Genomic DNA, 16,324 nt, shown 5'->3' on the forward strand with positions numbered 1-16,324 from the left:
TGTGTGTGTGTGTGTGTGTCCGTGCGTGTGTGTGTGTGAGAGAGAGAGATAAAAGAGAATGTGGACTGTTTATTTTGACTTGTCTAACTGGAAGAGAGCGTGTGCATACATGTGTGTGGTAACATGTAAATGTGTGGTACCAGGTGGTAGTAGTACCTGCAGTGTAGCCAGTACCAGCTGCCAGGAGGTGCCCAGCACGGCGCCGTGGCAATGGGCCAGGTTCAACAGGGTTCGCATGCACTGGATGTTCTTGGCAGTTAACTGACACAGGGACAGACAGTACTATTAGTACATTATAACACACGTCACCAGGCATTTAGCTAATACACTACACATACACAACACATTCACAATCCACTTCTCAATAAGTCATAATGAGTGGAGGACTAGAAAAAGCTCAAATTTGTTGTCTAACTAAAATTATAATATATTAGTAAAACGGTCACAGCCATACAATCATTGGTAACACAGTAGTGTAAAAGCTAAGACCAGAAAAAAAAATACAGAAGGATTTCAGGTTAGGGTCAAGGTTACTACCCACGTATTTTAACATGTTAGTGCCATAAAGGAAAATTTAGTCGCACAGGCTCGCCTGAACTGTCTATGTTCATAACAGTTGTACCTTACCTGAATGGTGCCTTGAGAAAGAAAGTGAGTCTGTTTTTTTTTTATTTGTTTTTTATGGGGGATGTGTTATAAGTTGTCCGCTGTGCAAATAATGCATTTTATTAGCATCTGGTAGACAAATTGCTTTGCAATGCAATTGTATCTTTATTGGAGCGTAATGTGTTTTTTGTCTTGACCCTCTTTTTGGACTGATCTTGAGTTGCACTCAACTGTGCTATGTCTTGCTCTGGACTTTGGTGATCAGGTCTACAGCTCTCTTTCAGAGTATTCAGGGCATTTTTCCTCCCAAACAACATTTTCAAACAACAGTTATGCTTTCTTAATGCAGCTGCTAAATTGTTTCTGAAAAATAAATAAATATAATAATTTTTCTTGATTATAAAATGTCTGTAAGCTTTGTTATTGGAAAACTGCTACATTAATTAAATTATTAAAATGTCAAGTGTAACCATAGGCTTTTGATAATTGTGTGTTCATGCGTGTCCTTACCATCACGGTGCCCTGGGGCTGGGAGGTGAGTGGCTGCCCCACAGCCACCACCTGCTGATGAGATTCACTGGAGGGGCTGATAATCTGCACACTATGGCCCTGGATCGAGTAGGCTGTGGAGACACACATATGTGCAAATACACACCCACACACACAGGAATCAGGTCTGAGAGTCAGTAATACACACAAACAGATTTTGTAACAAGCTTACGACATGCAAGAACAGCTTTCTTAATTAACTTCAAGGCAAACATCCATCGCGAGTTGAGACCCAATTTGCCAGCTTTATCTCCACGAGCTAATATGCAAATAACGAATGTCTGAGTGGTTTGTTTGAGAGCAGCTGTGTGTGTGTGTGTGTGTGTGTGTGTGTGTGTGTGTGTGTGTGTGTGTTGTGTGTGTGTGTGTGTGTACGACTACAATCCCCAGACACATTCTTCTCTGTGTTCCTAATTAGAACCCACAGTGAAAAGTCATGGATTATTGCAATAAGATTAGGGCAATAGGGACAGGCAGAGTGCCGACATTTTACATGTTAAGCTCTGTTTAACAACATGCACATCTAACCATACGGGAGATGAGAAGTGCTCATTAGTTTAACATAAACACACATGACCAGAGGCTATCCTCAGGGTAGGAACGGGGGACTTAGCTGTGTGTTTTATGTATTTGATGCTGTGATGCAAACATTAAAGCAGGAAAACAAAAACTCAAACCCCAATAGTTTGCTGTATTATTTGTGTGTGTGAGTACAGGCAGTAACAAATTTAGGCAATAAATGAAAAATAGGTAACAGGTCACCTCAGGTACTGCTTATACTGTGTTGTCTATGTAGATTTAAGGGGCATTCTGGCAAGTGAGAAGCAGTACCTTTGCTGGAGAGGTTGGCAGCATTGCTGCTCAGAACAGTCAGGGCATAGTGCGGCGGCAGAGAGGCCTTGCAGATGGCTGTGATGAAGGCGTCACGGGGCGTCACCATGCCCAGACGACCACACAGCGAGGCCATGGTCAGCTCTGCCTTCAGGATGTTCTCTGTGGCTGTCTCATCAGTGCTGAAGTGACAGGACAAGGGGGGGTGGGAAGTGAAGAGTGTAGTCTGTAGCAAATAACTGAACTGCATTGCTCAAAATCAGTTCAGGTCCCAGTTTACCTCCTGTCACCTATTGACAATTTCAAAAACTACAACAGGAAATACATTTGACTACGTTTAAACGGTTTGTTTTAAACTTTGCACACAAATTAATAGGTTTTCTATGGGACAATTAATTTTCTCCTGCTTGTTTCTCAAATGTGGACATCCGATATGACTGCTGACTGCAAAAAAGCAGATTATCAAAAAGGTTGAGAGTCCATTTACCTGGCGTCTAGCAGCAGAGACAGAGCAGCCAGTAGACCACACCAGCAGGCACTGACCATCTCCTCCCACACCAGATGGACTCCTGAGACAAAACCACAAAGCATCTGAGTTCATTCAGACATTATTTCCCTTTAGTCAATATCACTTGGGAAAAGAAACAAAAAAACATTCCTCTTTTTTCATTATCATCTTATTTGTATTGAAGACATCCAGGCACAACACTGGCAACCAGGGGTCATAGAAGTGCTATCACCCAGAATCCTAAGGGGTTCAGCAATGATGTAGTAAAACATAACCTGACAAGACTTTAAAACATGCGTGTACAGTTTTTTTGTATTTCCCAGAGACTGTATAATATTAACGGACATAGCATCCGGTTCAGCGAAGTGCTGCAAATGCGGAAGTGCCTTAAAACTGCATTCTATCTGAATTCCAGCAGGGGGCGACACTTCAGGTTGCAAAAGGAGGTCGGTTTCTGTAGAAGTCTATGAGAAAGTAACCCACTTCTCACTTGATTTATTACCTCAGTAAACATTTTCATAATGAGTTTATGGTCTCAATTGCTAGTTTTAAGTCTTCTGCAACAGAAGAATGATATTTTTTGAATTATGGTCTTGTTGATTTTAAAATCTGGGATAAAGCAGGTTTTTTTTGGCTATGATGTGATTGCCAGTAAAAGTGTAACATAACATAGTGTGTAAGGGCTCCTCCTTCACTCCTCCTCCTTGTCTAAAATAGTTATTGTTATCTATCGGCTGCACCCATAACAGCAAACCCAATGGCTCATAGCAAACCTCCACAAACCAATGGGTGACTTCACACATGGTCTATCCATTAATATTATACAATCTATGAAATATACCCCTTAAGATGTTGTTTTTCAGTTTGTTGCATTTCTTTTTATTTCATTTCAGAATCAGAACATGCTTATTTTCCTCAACATCCTCCATACTTCCTCCTTGTCCATTCTCACCAGGTGGTGGCTGCCATCCCTGGTCAGGATGAGTCTCCCTAAACTCAGCCGCTGCTTCCTCCTCCACGGCCAATTCTCTTTCGATCATAGAGGTGATGCCCCGCACCAGGTCCAGTAGGGCACTGAAGGCCACAGACATGGCATAACCCTCTGGGATGGACGGGGGCTCCACCTTGTCCAGCATCTCCAGACTAAAGGATGAAAAAAAAGTAAACATAAAATATGAGATTGAGATTAAAGTGTGTGTATGGATGTTCCGGCATGAACAAAATAGGCCCCTAAGTAAATAAAAGTCCATCCATAAATGTAAAAGTTTGTGTGTTCATGTGATGTATATGTATAGTACATCAACAGCTCTTTTGAGAATCTCATCCTGATATATATAAACACTGCCTCTCTCTACATAAATTACTGCACTGCATTGGTTGTCCTAAGTATCCAGACTTCCTTGTTATTAATGAGCACTAAAGAAAGTTAGCCATTACCATCAGAAAGGGCAATTTAGACAAAACCTCTTTGTGAAGGAAGGAAGGCCTCTGGCTAATGTCTTTCTTTGTATTTCAAACCTGGCTTTCCTGTGAAACACCAAATGACACCAACAGAAGAACAACGACAGCATTTTCACTCCTCAAGCAGGGTCTAGCCTTTGATCTCTGTCCTATCATGATCCCGTTGTCTAATGCCAAATTGTTTATCACTGCTTGCCTTGCACACAGCGATCTTACTAGTGATGCTACAAGCTTATATTTATACCACTTGGCAGCAAAGAGATTGTAATCACTACAAGTGTTCACTTGTTTGTGCGTGCGTGCATGTGTGCGTGTGTGTGTGCGTGCATGCGCATGCGGAATAAAATTTGTGTATGCATATAAAATAGGATAAAGAGATTCAGAAATGAGAACTATTTAAGTGTGCGTAGTAACAGTACTTACTAGGTGGCCTTGGCGCTGCCCTGGACACTAACAGTCATTAGGGGGATCCAGGTACCACGGTATTCAAACGCTGCCTGTGAGGTCAGGTTGCCGCTGACCCCTCCTGTCCCTGGGCCACCCTGGGCTGCACCCTGAGCCCCCGAACCCGAGCCACCTGGACAGAAAGAGTGGATAAAACGAGTAAGAGAAAGCACAAGATAAAAAGTAAAATATAAGAAACATTTTTGCTACCAAATCAATATGACAACTTGTGTCATCATATCAAGTGTGTTGATAAATACCTTAAAAACCTTTCAGGTGCATTTAAACAAATTCCTTGACATCTACAGAACTTTGTGGACACATGCAATTGAAAATCCACAAACTTTCCCATGGCTCCAGGAATATTAATTGTTGAATAAAAAGTATTAGTAATATACTGATTACTGTACCGCAGTCTTATAGAGCTCAAAATGACAATTTGGTTACTAGTAAAAATCTTTGAACTGACCAGCAAGTGCACCAACAACAGCAGGGTTGCCAGCATTGGGGACGATGAAGAGGGACTGGATGAAGGAGCCTAGGGCGTTGACGATGTCTCTGAATACCTTAGTGGAGTGCTGCTTCATGTCGTATGATTGGCAGAAAGAACTGAAAAAAAGGATAAGTACATCGAATTTTGTGATGAGAGGTCAGCATGAAAAAAAGGGCAAGAAACCGGCCATTTGAGTGCTGACATGGTTCAGAACTATGTTGTGAAAAACACAACTTTAGGACATCCCAGACTCAGCTCTCGGTTGTCAGACTTTGCGCAACTTTCATCGGAATAAGTTGGCTATCATTTTTCCAGCTGTGCATTGTCAGCCTCAGCTGTACATAGTCACTATTATCACGCTAACATGGTTACAGTACATGTTAAGCCGTGGCATGTTAACCTACAAATTAGATTTGATTAGATAGACTTTATTGATCCCAAATAGGGAAGTTTCTTTGCTATTGCAGCAAAATATAAGACACAGACAGAACACATACAGAATATAAAATACTAAATAGGATAGAATATAAGAACAATAAAATTAAACAAAAAAATACAAAGGAAAAAATGTACAAATGTTTATACAAGTGGCGAATAAAAATGTACAACCTGCTTAAAAAGTATTTACAAAGATGTAAGAAAAATCTATGTTTGTGCAAGTTGCACTATAGTGCAGTATTGTGATATATATGAATCTTATCTAACACTCAGTGATAAAGTGTTAAAAAGTTTTTAATTGCCCGTGGTATGACTGATTTCAGTCAGTGCCAAACCGAAGCTGTCGGTTTAAAATCGTCCTCAACTTATCGAGTGACTGACCAAGATTGCTATTCCTAGAATCATGCTGACGGCATGGTAAAAAAACATTCAGACAATTTAAACTATTTAGTATCCTGCCGACAGCATGGACAATATGTGTTAGTGTAAGTGTTAAAAACCGAGATGGCTGAAATCTCTTATATTATTTTGATGGTAGTGAAGAGTGTGTACTACAGCGGTATTTTTTGTAGGTTTCTTTTCCTGCTTAGCTCAGTCTTTGTTGTTGTAGAGGTAACTAAAGTCTGAAAACATTGAGCCATCATTAACAGATGCATCCCACTGTTTGGTTGCTAACTGAAGAGTCATGGGTGTGAGGCACAAAACAACTCCAGGCTTTTTTCCACCCAATGCAGCTGTGGATTGAGTTGACATTTAAAAAAAGCAGGAAAAAAATAAATGTCTATGTTATGAGACTCATTAATTAAAATGGGCGGTTGGTTTTGTAGACCTTAATATTGCTTACCGTAATAAATGTGGCTGCACACACAGCCTATGGACTGACTCCACAGCCACCGCTCTCAGCCACTGTGGCTTCTCCCCATCCAGAAACTTCACCAGCAGCGACAAGAAGATCTCACACTCAGTCACCTGTAAAACAAACACACACCAATGTGATTGGGACAGACGTTAGGCCAACTTTGTCCTGTAACTGGAAGCTGGTCTCTGGCAAAATCCCTGAATCCCTTTGGGCTTTGATTAGCCATTCTGCGGCTTACTGCGCTCCTTGACAGACGGGCAAAAGATACATTTCCATTTCAAGGATTGATCAAATATCACTTAATAAAAACAGCTGGCTTAATTACTTAGATGCAGCAAAGCTCATTAAATCGCCAGGAGCAGAACTGAGACAAAACTACTACTACGCTAATCCAATGTTAATCAGACCAGATCAACCAAGAGCATCAGCTCAGCGCTGAAGAAAATCCTTTACTCGTGAAGCAGCCATCAGGCAACAGCTGTGGTCAGTCGACCATCACTGCAGACCGCTCCCTTACCAGTAAGCTGTAGAAGTGCTTGATGAGGACTGAGACCACGCGCAGCAGCCTCATGCAGATGGGGAAGTAAGGTTTCTCCACAGGTGCTGGTGAGGCCGTGCTGCTGCTGCCCTGCCGGAATTTAATGTTGGGGGAAAACAGCTTGATGACGAGGGGACACACCCGTTCCTTCAGCAAGAAGCTGAACTCTTGGTGCTGGGTAGGAAACCGACAGAGAGAGGGACGATGGCATCAGATCAAAAGTAGTATCACCAAGACACACTACTGTTAAAGAGCATGTGTTTCACTACAGTGAGAAGCATAATCTCTGATGTTAATGTAATATAATACAGGAGATGGACAAAATAATAGAAAAAGCTGAGGAAACATAAATCACACAGAAAATTAGGAGGAATACTAGCTATGGTCATTATTCAGAATTACACCGGAGCTATCTGTAAACTGCATGTACCTGTAGGAATACCCCGGGAAAATCATTAAGAACAGACTCCAGCAGCTCCAGGCCAAATGTCCGGGTCATCTCTGTCATCCCCACCAGCCAGTAGGGGGCATCAGCGTTCACAAGCTGACACAAGTCCTGCAAGGAGTTGCACAACAGCATTTTGAACAATAGAATGTCTTACACAGATCACAGTGGTGGAAACAGTTCCGTCACTAAGCTCTCTTGGAAGCATAAGTGCACAAAAGTGCAGCGTGGGTGAGGAGTAACATGGGACTTTGAGACATGGAATCTTTTAATCACTTCTTCTGCCTTATTTCACTTCGTTGCAAAGAGGAAAGCAATTACAACCAATTCAATCTCAACTTTAAAATGAAAGGTTACGAGGTTAGTAGTATCTGTAATTTCATTACTTGTCTCTAGTCCAGAGATCTCCAACAGCGGGTCCGGGACCCCTAGGGGGTTCTCAGAGTCACTGTAGGGGGGCTTCCAAAATATTGTTAATATTTGAAAGTTTTTTTCAAAAATTAAAATGTCTTAACATGAAATTCAACATATCATTAGTAAATATTAATCCCCAGTGATGATTGGCTTACTGGCCTATGGGTAAGGTAATCACTAAGATCCAATATATCCTACAGATTCACTGTGTCACATGTATGTTTAATATTAAAAGATTATTTATAAAATAATGCTAAAAATTATTATTATTATTATTATTTTAATAGCTTAGTATTTTATGCACTAAAAAGGAATGTATATAGGCTTCAGCCCGCCCTACACTTTATTGTAGGCTCAGCATGCAACTTAATTTTTTAATATATTAATAGTGGGGGGCCCCTCCTCTGTCTCTCTTTCAGTTAAAAAACGTTGAAGAACCCTGCACTAGACCACAAATGATGAGATGAGCATGTTCCAAACATGATCCAAAGTTTTCACCATGAGAAGAGGGCATTTCACAGGGTAGAAGGCTTCCGCCCCCTGGTGGACATACCTGGAACAGCATGTATGCATCTTTAGCACTGGGCCTGAGCGTACTAACAGACCGCCTGTTGGTGTTTCCTTGGACAGAAGGAGGTTGCTCTACAATGCCTGGGGGGGGGATACAATTTATATATATGGCATTTAATCAACTCATTGGCAGTACAAAAGTAAAATACATAAACCAACCATGAGTTCAGAGTAGTGGATGTTACCGAATTATCAACTGTAATATCAAAGAATGATTAACTTCCCATGAATCTTATAACCTGTATACTACTCTGTATTCTCTACATAGACATACCTTCATCAGGGCATAATGTCTCATGAACTGATGCTTAAATGTGCTTCCTTTCAGATCAGACATCACATTTCTCATTGAAAATGTTGCATCCCATCAATGTCCCTACTTCCATCACACACCCTGTTTCCCTTAAATAGGAACCAGTGCCCTCTGACCTTTGAAACGCTCATCCTCTGCCACCATCCTCTCAAAGACCACAGTGACCACCTGTCTGACGGTTGCGGCCGCTGTGTTATTGGTGATGTTGTCCTTGGTGAAGTGAAGACGGAAACACAGCACAATGGCCTGGGCAGGGACAAAAAAAAAAACATATATGTACTGTATATAATGTATAAACTTAACCTAAATTAATTACTACTGCCTTTGTGGTTCACACATATGTATATCTGTATAGTTTGTCTGATATAGGAGTGGGTTGTTTGTTTTGTGTACCTTGGAAAGTACTTCATCATGTACCACTGTGTTGGTGGTTAGCAGGACCAGGACTGTCTGTAAAAGTTTCAGCTCCTCCAAACCATTTTCCATCAGCTGCCACAACATGTTGATGATGTTCCCCGCAGCTGCCTGTCATGTACACACAAAAAAAAAACATTCTTTATTGACCTTTTTTAAAATCTTAGCATATTACTGATCATCCACCAGTGTGCACACTCAAGTTTGTTTAGTTCAACTCAGGACACAGTATCAGAGCTGTTAGATTGTGCTAGATTCAGCCTGGGGTCACACAACCCTAAATCAAAGACATGCACAGAAACACACACTTGTGGGACCAGCTGGTCTTGCCTGCCTAGGGGTCGCAACAATATAGAGTTTAATAACACCAAAGCTAGCTGCCAGTTAATATCATGTCACTTGATGCTCACAGAAAGTGACACTGCGTGTCCTTTTGGTGGGTAAAGCTGTCCAAAATACAACTAGTCCTCAAGCAACCCCTCTGAGCTAGAGTCACAGGAGGTATGGATACTTCAAAAAAACGAGAAACATTTAATTTCCAATTTTTAAATAAAGTTTTTGCTCACCAGTTAAACTGTTTTTTTAGATTCAGAAATGTATCATATAAAAGTATCATTCAGCAACCGGTATCAAAGTCTCTGTATCAGTATCAGCAATAACGCTTCCAGCCTCCCAAATGTGAAGATTTGAAATTTTGTGATATTTTATCTTTTACATTTGTGAAGCTGGAAGCGTTATCGGCATTGGTGAAAGTGTTTCAATACCGGTACTGATGCCAATACAATGACTTTGATACATGTTACTGGACGATACTTTTTTTGATACCAATTTTATAATATCAACTTTAACCCTTGTGTGGTGTTCATATTTTTGTTACACAGCCAATGCTCCCGGGTCTGATGGACCCACCACATTATTGGGCTTTAAATCATTACAGCCATAACAATTTATGTAAAAATACTTAACATATGTTTATCTTAGTACCCTACTAATGATATATACATCAATTATGGTTCATATTTTCTATTTACCCTTGGTGTACCGTGTGCGGTCATTAAAAATAAATTATATTTTGTTTTGTTTTTTTGTTTGTTTTTTTACAAAAAATTAGCCAAGGCCAATGGGTTTGAGTTAGTGGAACAGTAAGAAGTATAATATTTCTTTTAGTAAACATTAGAAAACGGGTCCCACAGACCCGAACACCACACAAGGGTTAACAAAAAGAAAGTTCAACATTTTGGGGCAATTATTTTTATTAGTATTTTTTCTTCCAGCTCCTACTAGGTGAGCCTCGTCTCTGTGCGTAATGTAGAGTTTTTCAATCAAACTGTCAGCTAGTGGTTAGCAGAATTCGCTGTTAGCTAAGCTATCGTTAGCTTCCCAGTAGGGGCTAGCGGTAGAAGAGGAACCAATGGTGAATCGTGCAGTGTCGTAAATCCTCGAAAAACAGGATTATCATCTTGTGCATGCGCACAGATCGGGTACCGACAGCTTTGCCTCCTCACCAGCATGAGTTTCACCAATCAGAGGCATCACTGTGGGATTGTTCAGAATTGTGGGTAAGAAATTACTTATCCACGACATTGCGAATAAAAGATTTGATCTCAAAACAAGGTTGGTGCCCATGAACTTTTGGCATCTATATGAGCATATACAATTGCTTAGTCATGTCTTAGCTGGTTTTAAGTCTACCATCGACGGTTACGATTTTATGGTTTATACTCCAGTTGTCAATGGAGAAATTGCATTGTATTTTTACTTCTGGAACCAACTGTGGGCGGGACTGTTGAGATCTATTTGTGTACCAATCGAGTGTCTGCCCTTCCCTATTACAAGACATTTACACAGATAACCACGTTCTTGCTACACAACAAACTAACTAGGTTCCTCCAGTGAAACCTTAAGAATCATTACTGAGGTTGTAGACTATTTTTTTTGCGATGCCCTCAGGTAACTTTTAAACCCTGCAGTTCAGAGTTGCTGAGGAGTGCTGCTGGATCAGAAAATGTGTGTTGTAGAGTATGTGAAGTTAGTTCGTAGATGTCTTTGATGTTCTAGATGTTTGTTGGGTGCAAGAGTGGGATGATAACAGCCACCTAAAGACCAACTCTAGCAGAGGATGGTAAAAGAAAAAAAGAAACAAAGACAAAATGCTATCTCAAAGGCCAAGAGAAACTCCCCAAACTTCACACTAGCTGAGAAAATCTGCCTCACATGAGCTGCCCTTGAACAAGACACTCCTCACCACAAACTGCTCAAGACTGTCCTACCACAGACAGAAGCTTTGAAACCTGTGTAAGCCTAATTCAATAAACGCCGAATATTAAAATGTAGAAAGCATGGAAAGGCTCCATAAGCTTTCAATAACAGTCATTTACAGTGTACTAACAAGGCAGTTGTGCGTAAGCTCCAGGGGACCAACTTTGCTTTTTTCTAGCTTGATGGTTTTGACTACAGGCGTTACTAGACAACTGCATGGCATAATGAGTAGATGTAGCCACCAGTGACAAGAATATATTAACCTCTAATATTTGGATTGGGTATTGATGAGTTGCACTGATTTCTGTATTGATCTGAAAATTAATATACCCTTCGGACACAAGGAACAATGTGTTAACTAGTTAACTAGCTTAAATTTGCAAGTGTGTCTACACCCAATGTGCAAAATCTTTGTCAATATGCATTTATTTGGTGGTTGCCAAATTGGAAAGTATTAATTGTAAAAATCCACAATATGTCACTATACATATAAAATGAAATGACAAGGTAAAACAAACAGCTGTGTATTGCATAAGCACAAGCACACAGCCCATCTTTGAAGACATATTCTCTAAGATCTTGTTTTTTTTAGATATTTGTTTTTTTAATGACCACTTGGGGAAAAGCCTTCTTCACAGGGACATGTGTATTGATTTGCCACTGTTGGGAGGATAATCATCTTGTTTCATTCTATGAAGTAGAGTGACACAAGGTAATGAATCCAGATGAGAGCAGGCTCCTATTGATTTCACTTCTTAAAACCACCTTACCAAAGGGAAAGATGGAGGAAAGGATGCCCGAGAGACTTTGTGGCGCAACTGCTAGGCACTTTCCTGTTGATGCTAGGTGTTTATGCTCGGATTCAAAAGCTGACACAAAAAAAAGTAACGGCCCTACATCGTTCAGCTACGGAAAAAAAACACAATCTAAGTATTCTGACTTCAGCTATACCTACATATTCATCTTTTTAATTTCTCTAATATTTTACTGGCCTAATATTTATCAAGAGTAACACTGATCAAGAAAGGCCAATGTGTGTGACTTAATAATAAGTATAAGTATACTATAGTGTTTATTATACTGCTTTTTGATTAGGTTCAGAAATTCGCTAAGCTCCATTTTGAATGCGCACATATCTCACCTCTGAGTAATAAGCCTTGGTGTACTGTATGTGTATGCCAGCTATCATATTTAAGGCTAGCTCATGGGGCTCACCTCAGATACCACCTCGTGGGACATGAGTCTCTGGATGGCAGCCAGACATAGCTGGGTGATCTTCGGCTCTTTGGTTCCACAGCCCATCAGAAAAGGTTGCACCACCTCTGAGCTGTTCTCCTTCAGAGCTGCAGGAAAAGGACAGAGATATAGCTAAGTGAACAGATTTAATGATCAAAAGTATAGAATAAAATAACAGGAGACACTCTGTATCTTTAAATAACCATCTGGGGATGCTCCAGTGTGCACAATTATTAATCCAAGTTTGATAATGAAAGACTTGTTGATCCAACTATCAAAGAGTGAAGATATATTTGTACTGGGTTTAATTATGGAATTTAAACTGACCATATTATAAAAAAAATAAATAAAAAAAAACTTTTTCTGGGATTTGGGGTGTTATTTTGTGTCTGGTGTCCAATGGGCGCTTTAAAATGGTTATTTACAACAATGTGCGTAGAAAGAAATGTGGCCTCGATATATCCGCGCTGTGTAATCACAACAGTAAACAAATGCTTTGCATCTAACTACCTGTATCATTTTCACCTTCATTATTTTTCATTTATTCCATGATTTACAACCTGTACAACAGGTTTCACCATTCAGTCTTTTTGTAACATCTCATTAAGCTGCTTTGACAACTACCAAATCCATTCTGGGAACAAAGATAAATGAGCTCAGCTACAATGAGTTGCTGTGCAGTTAAAAGTTGGCAGAGGGTCAGTCAGAGTCAGACAGGCAACAGTAGAACTCGGAAAATGTCAACTATGTGTCAACTCTGCAGATGTTGCTAAAAGATGAATGCTGTTGATCTAGACAGCATAGAAATCATTTTCTATTCAAGCATTTAAAGAGACCCACCACACTTGAAAGTGCTTTATAATGATCTAATGATATAATGAAATCAAAATACAGTGGATGTCTCTTATATGCAAAAGCTGTCTTGTGGACATAAAAACATGACTAGTATTGTTTGCTTGCATGTATTTTTTATTCATATGGGACGCTACCAACTAATCAACACTTACACTGTAAAAAAAGTGATGTAAATATACCAGTTAGTGACTAAAACAGCAACTTTGCACATGTATTCCAAAACCAATAAAAAACAAATCAGACAAAGCAGGGTAATACAATCAAGAATAATCTAATTTAATAGATCAAATACTAATCTAAAAGATCAAATTCAATTCAAATAAGTCAACATGATACAATATTTTGTCGGATAATGCATGAGAGTTCATCATTTCAATTGCACATTCTGAAAAAAGGGGCAACTAGATATCTCAGTTGTGTTAAACCACCACCCTGATGGCTTTCTTACCTGCCAGTATGTCTGTATTCCTGGCTGCAATAGTCTTAATCTTCACAATGCCAGACTCTGCGGCCTAGAAGGTAAAAAGAGAGAATAGACATTTAGGTTTTTAACATTCAATGGAACATGTATCAAAAGGTGCTGCAGCACCACTGTGCTACCGGTGGTAGACACAACCTCTTGTAATGATGGCCACAGGGGAGGAACAGGAGGGCCTGGCTGCAGAGAGACAGACGGAGGGCTGGTAAATCTGTTAAAAATAGGCTTTAACTTTAGAGGGATGTGCTAGTACATAGTGATTTCCCTAGCTAGGTGTCTGGCAGGGGTGACATGGTGAGGGGGAAGGTGGAACGTCGAGAGAGAAAGGGCATGAGGAGGGGATGACATGGAGACGGAGACTAAATGCGAGTCAGTATGTGTGACAGAAATGGAGATACTGGGCGTTTACCTTAAAAAACAAAAAAACAAAACAAAGGCTGTTCTTATCTTTCTAGAAGTGCATGCTACCGCAAGCCTGTGGAGATAGTCTCTCCTTCTGCTTCTCATCTCCCACATCACTTCTCCACCCTCTCATTTCTTCCCATTACCATGAGAAAACACCACTTTTCACACTGCAAATCACCTGTCTGAAAGTGCAAATGTGTACCTTTAGACATTAACTGCACAGCAAGATCATAACTAACCTATTATTTATCAGTCATCATGTCAATGAGCATTCATTCTTTGGCATCCCAATTCTGAGCTACCTAGCCTCAGCATAGCCCACTTATGAAACGTATGAGGCATTCTTTTTTGCATATATTTAGCCATTCCGTTTTTTTAATTTCATGCATTTTATCACTGTTGAGTATGAGTTTTTGTAAATTAGGAAAATATAGCATTTAATCAATTTAATATTTTAATCTGGAGAAAAGCACACAGTTTGTAATCACATCTAGCATATTGATGATGTCAGTGGTGACAGCAACACCAACTGAGCAAGTAGCCAGTGGGCCAGCATTACCTTGATGCATTTTTCATCCAGCTACTGCATGATCCGACTAAATCCTAAGCATGCATGTGTTACAAATGACTTGATCCTCATCCTCCTATAATCTCTGCAGCCACAGAAATATGCTATGAAAATAAGACATTGTATCCAAGTGACCACTAAGGGACCATTTCAAGTCTTAACATGGTGAAAAATGTCTTATTAGTGGAAAAAAGGCAGTCTACCGACATATTCCGTCTACAATATGTAAGCACAAAATTATAAGCAATTCATACCACTTTGGATTAAACACAATTGACGGGGAGAAATAATGCAATTGCCCTATCGATAATTGTATAACTTTCATTAACTTGTCATTTCAACAGGTCGGCCACCGTGGAAGTCAAAAATTCCGTTACCAAGCAAGCGCTGGTCGGTGGGTTGGTCTGTTAAAACAAACTGAGCTGGCCTATTACCAGCTCCTTAAAAGGTTAATCTCTAAAAAAAAAATGCTATTCTCCTTCTCCTTCTTTGTTCATCAATCATTGCCAGAGGTCTTTACAGGGTATTAAGTAGAACATAGAGGTTTTCTTTTGTCCCAAATAATTACAACCATGCTGTGGCTGCTTTTGATATTCCAATAATATACTGTAGCTATGAAAAATAACTGAAGAGACAAGTGCCTTGAACTGCAAAGTATGGGGTAGTGGGGATGTTTTTTGAGAAATAAACAGCTGAAACAATCTTTCCAGCTTTATAATAACAGCCAGGGAAATGTTTTCTCTTGATTTGGTCATTTAAATTAAGACCTAAGTTGCAGCTGTGGTTGGATGAGTTTATGGCTCTAACAATAAGTCAAATTATCACTGAACATGAAAATAAATAATCAACAAATTTGATGATCAATAATTGTTGATGTCATTTATCAAGGAAAATTGATTGGTTATTTTGCCAGCATCTCAAACTATGAGAATGTGGTCAGTTTTATATAATTGTAAATATATAGGTTTTGTTATTTAAAGACACCACTTTCAGCTCTGCAAATTTGTGATGGGCATTTTTCTCAGACAAAACTATCGAGCAATCATAAAAAAAATAAGACAAATTTATTGATATTTGTAATTTGTCATTGCAGCCTAAGATTAGCTATTCTTCAGTAGCCGCTGCTTTTCAGATTCATTTAAACGTCTGATGCCCTATCGACACCTGATATAGACAACTTGAGATGCACAGATTACAATTTTCTAGGCCGATTCCGATTTTTCATTGAGTTTGACCTGCTGATTCAAATTAAATTTTTTTCAAACTACTTCACAGCACACAGAATATTTAACAGATAATTAATCGCCATAAACTAGAAGTATATAAATTACACCTGGTGTGGGAAATTCACACATCTAATGTGCAATGTTATGGCAGAACCATTTCCTTCTTTTCACATCCAATATCCAACAAAAATAATTTGATATATTTAGCAAACTAAACTTCTGTATGAAAAAAGGTAATGCATTTGTACAAAAGGCCGTCTATAAGCAGTGATTGTGAGTGCATGTCGGAGAAAAGTGCGGACACCAAAAAAAAAGACTCGCTGTCCGAGGGATATAAGGGTGATTGTTGAACGCCCTTGTTCACATTTGTATTTTAGGTGCATTATTTACATGCTACAGTAGTTACACTGCATT

The 16,324-nt window shown here is 39.6% G+C and overlaps 1 protein-coding gene across 4 annotated transcripts in view; it reads right to left on the minus strand.

Moving 5' to 3' along the window:
- Positions 1–16,324, minus strand: part of mon2 (MON2 homolog, regulator of endosome-to-Golgi trafficking) — a 38,251-nt gene that overhangs the window by 15,636 nt on the left and 6,291 nt on the right. For all 4 annotated transcript variants that reach the window (XM_032524707.1, XM_032524705.1, XM_032524706.1 and 1 more), the window contains exons 2-16: positions 13,682–13,745; positions 12,358–12,485; positions 8,863–8,994; positions 8,586–8,715; positions 8,140–8,237; positions 7,158–7,283; positions 6,707–6,901; positions 6,175–6,299; positions 4,869–5,008; positions 4,379–4,532; positions 3,447–3,637; positions 2,474–2,555; positions 1,987–2,168; positions 1,117–1,229; positions 157–261 (exon numbers count right to left, since the gene is read on the minus strand). In XM_032524707.1, the coding sequence (XP_032380598.1) occupies positions 157–261; positions 1,117–1,229; positions 1,987–2,168; positions 2,474–2,555; positions 3,447–3,637; positions 4,379–4,532; positions 4,869–5,008; positions 6,175–6,299; positions 6,707–6,901; positions 7,158–7,283; positions 8,140–8,237; positions 8,586–8,715; positions 8,863–8,994; positions 12,358–12,485; positions 13,682–13,745 (1,965 nt within the window). The remainder of the gene's footprint in view (positions 1–156; positions 262–1,116; positions 1,230–1,986; positions 2,169–2,473; positions 2,556–3,446; positions 3,638–4,378; positions 4,533–4,868; positions 5,009–6,174; positions 6,300–6,706; positions 6,902–7,157; positions 7,284–8,139; positions 8,238–8,585; positions 8,716–8,862; positions 8,995–12,357; positions 12,486–13,681; positions 13,746–16,324) is intronic.

This window comes from Etheostoma spectabile, chromosome 8 (genome assembly GCF_008692095.1).
Source record: "Etheostoma spectabile isolate EspeVRDwgs_2016 chromosome 8, UIUC_Espe_1.0, whole genome shotgun sequence".
NCBI classification, from domain to species: domain Eukaryota; kingdom Metazoa; phylum Chordata; class Actinopteri; order Perciformes; family Percidae; genus Etheostoma; species Etheostoma spectabile.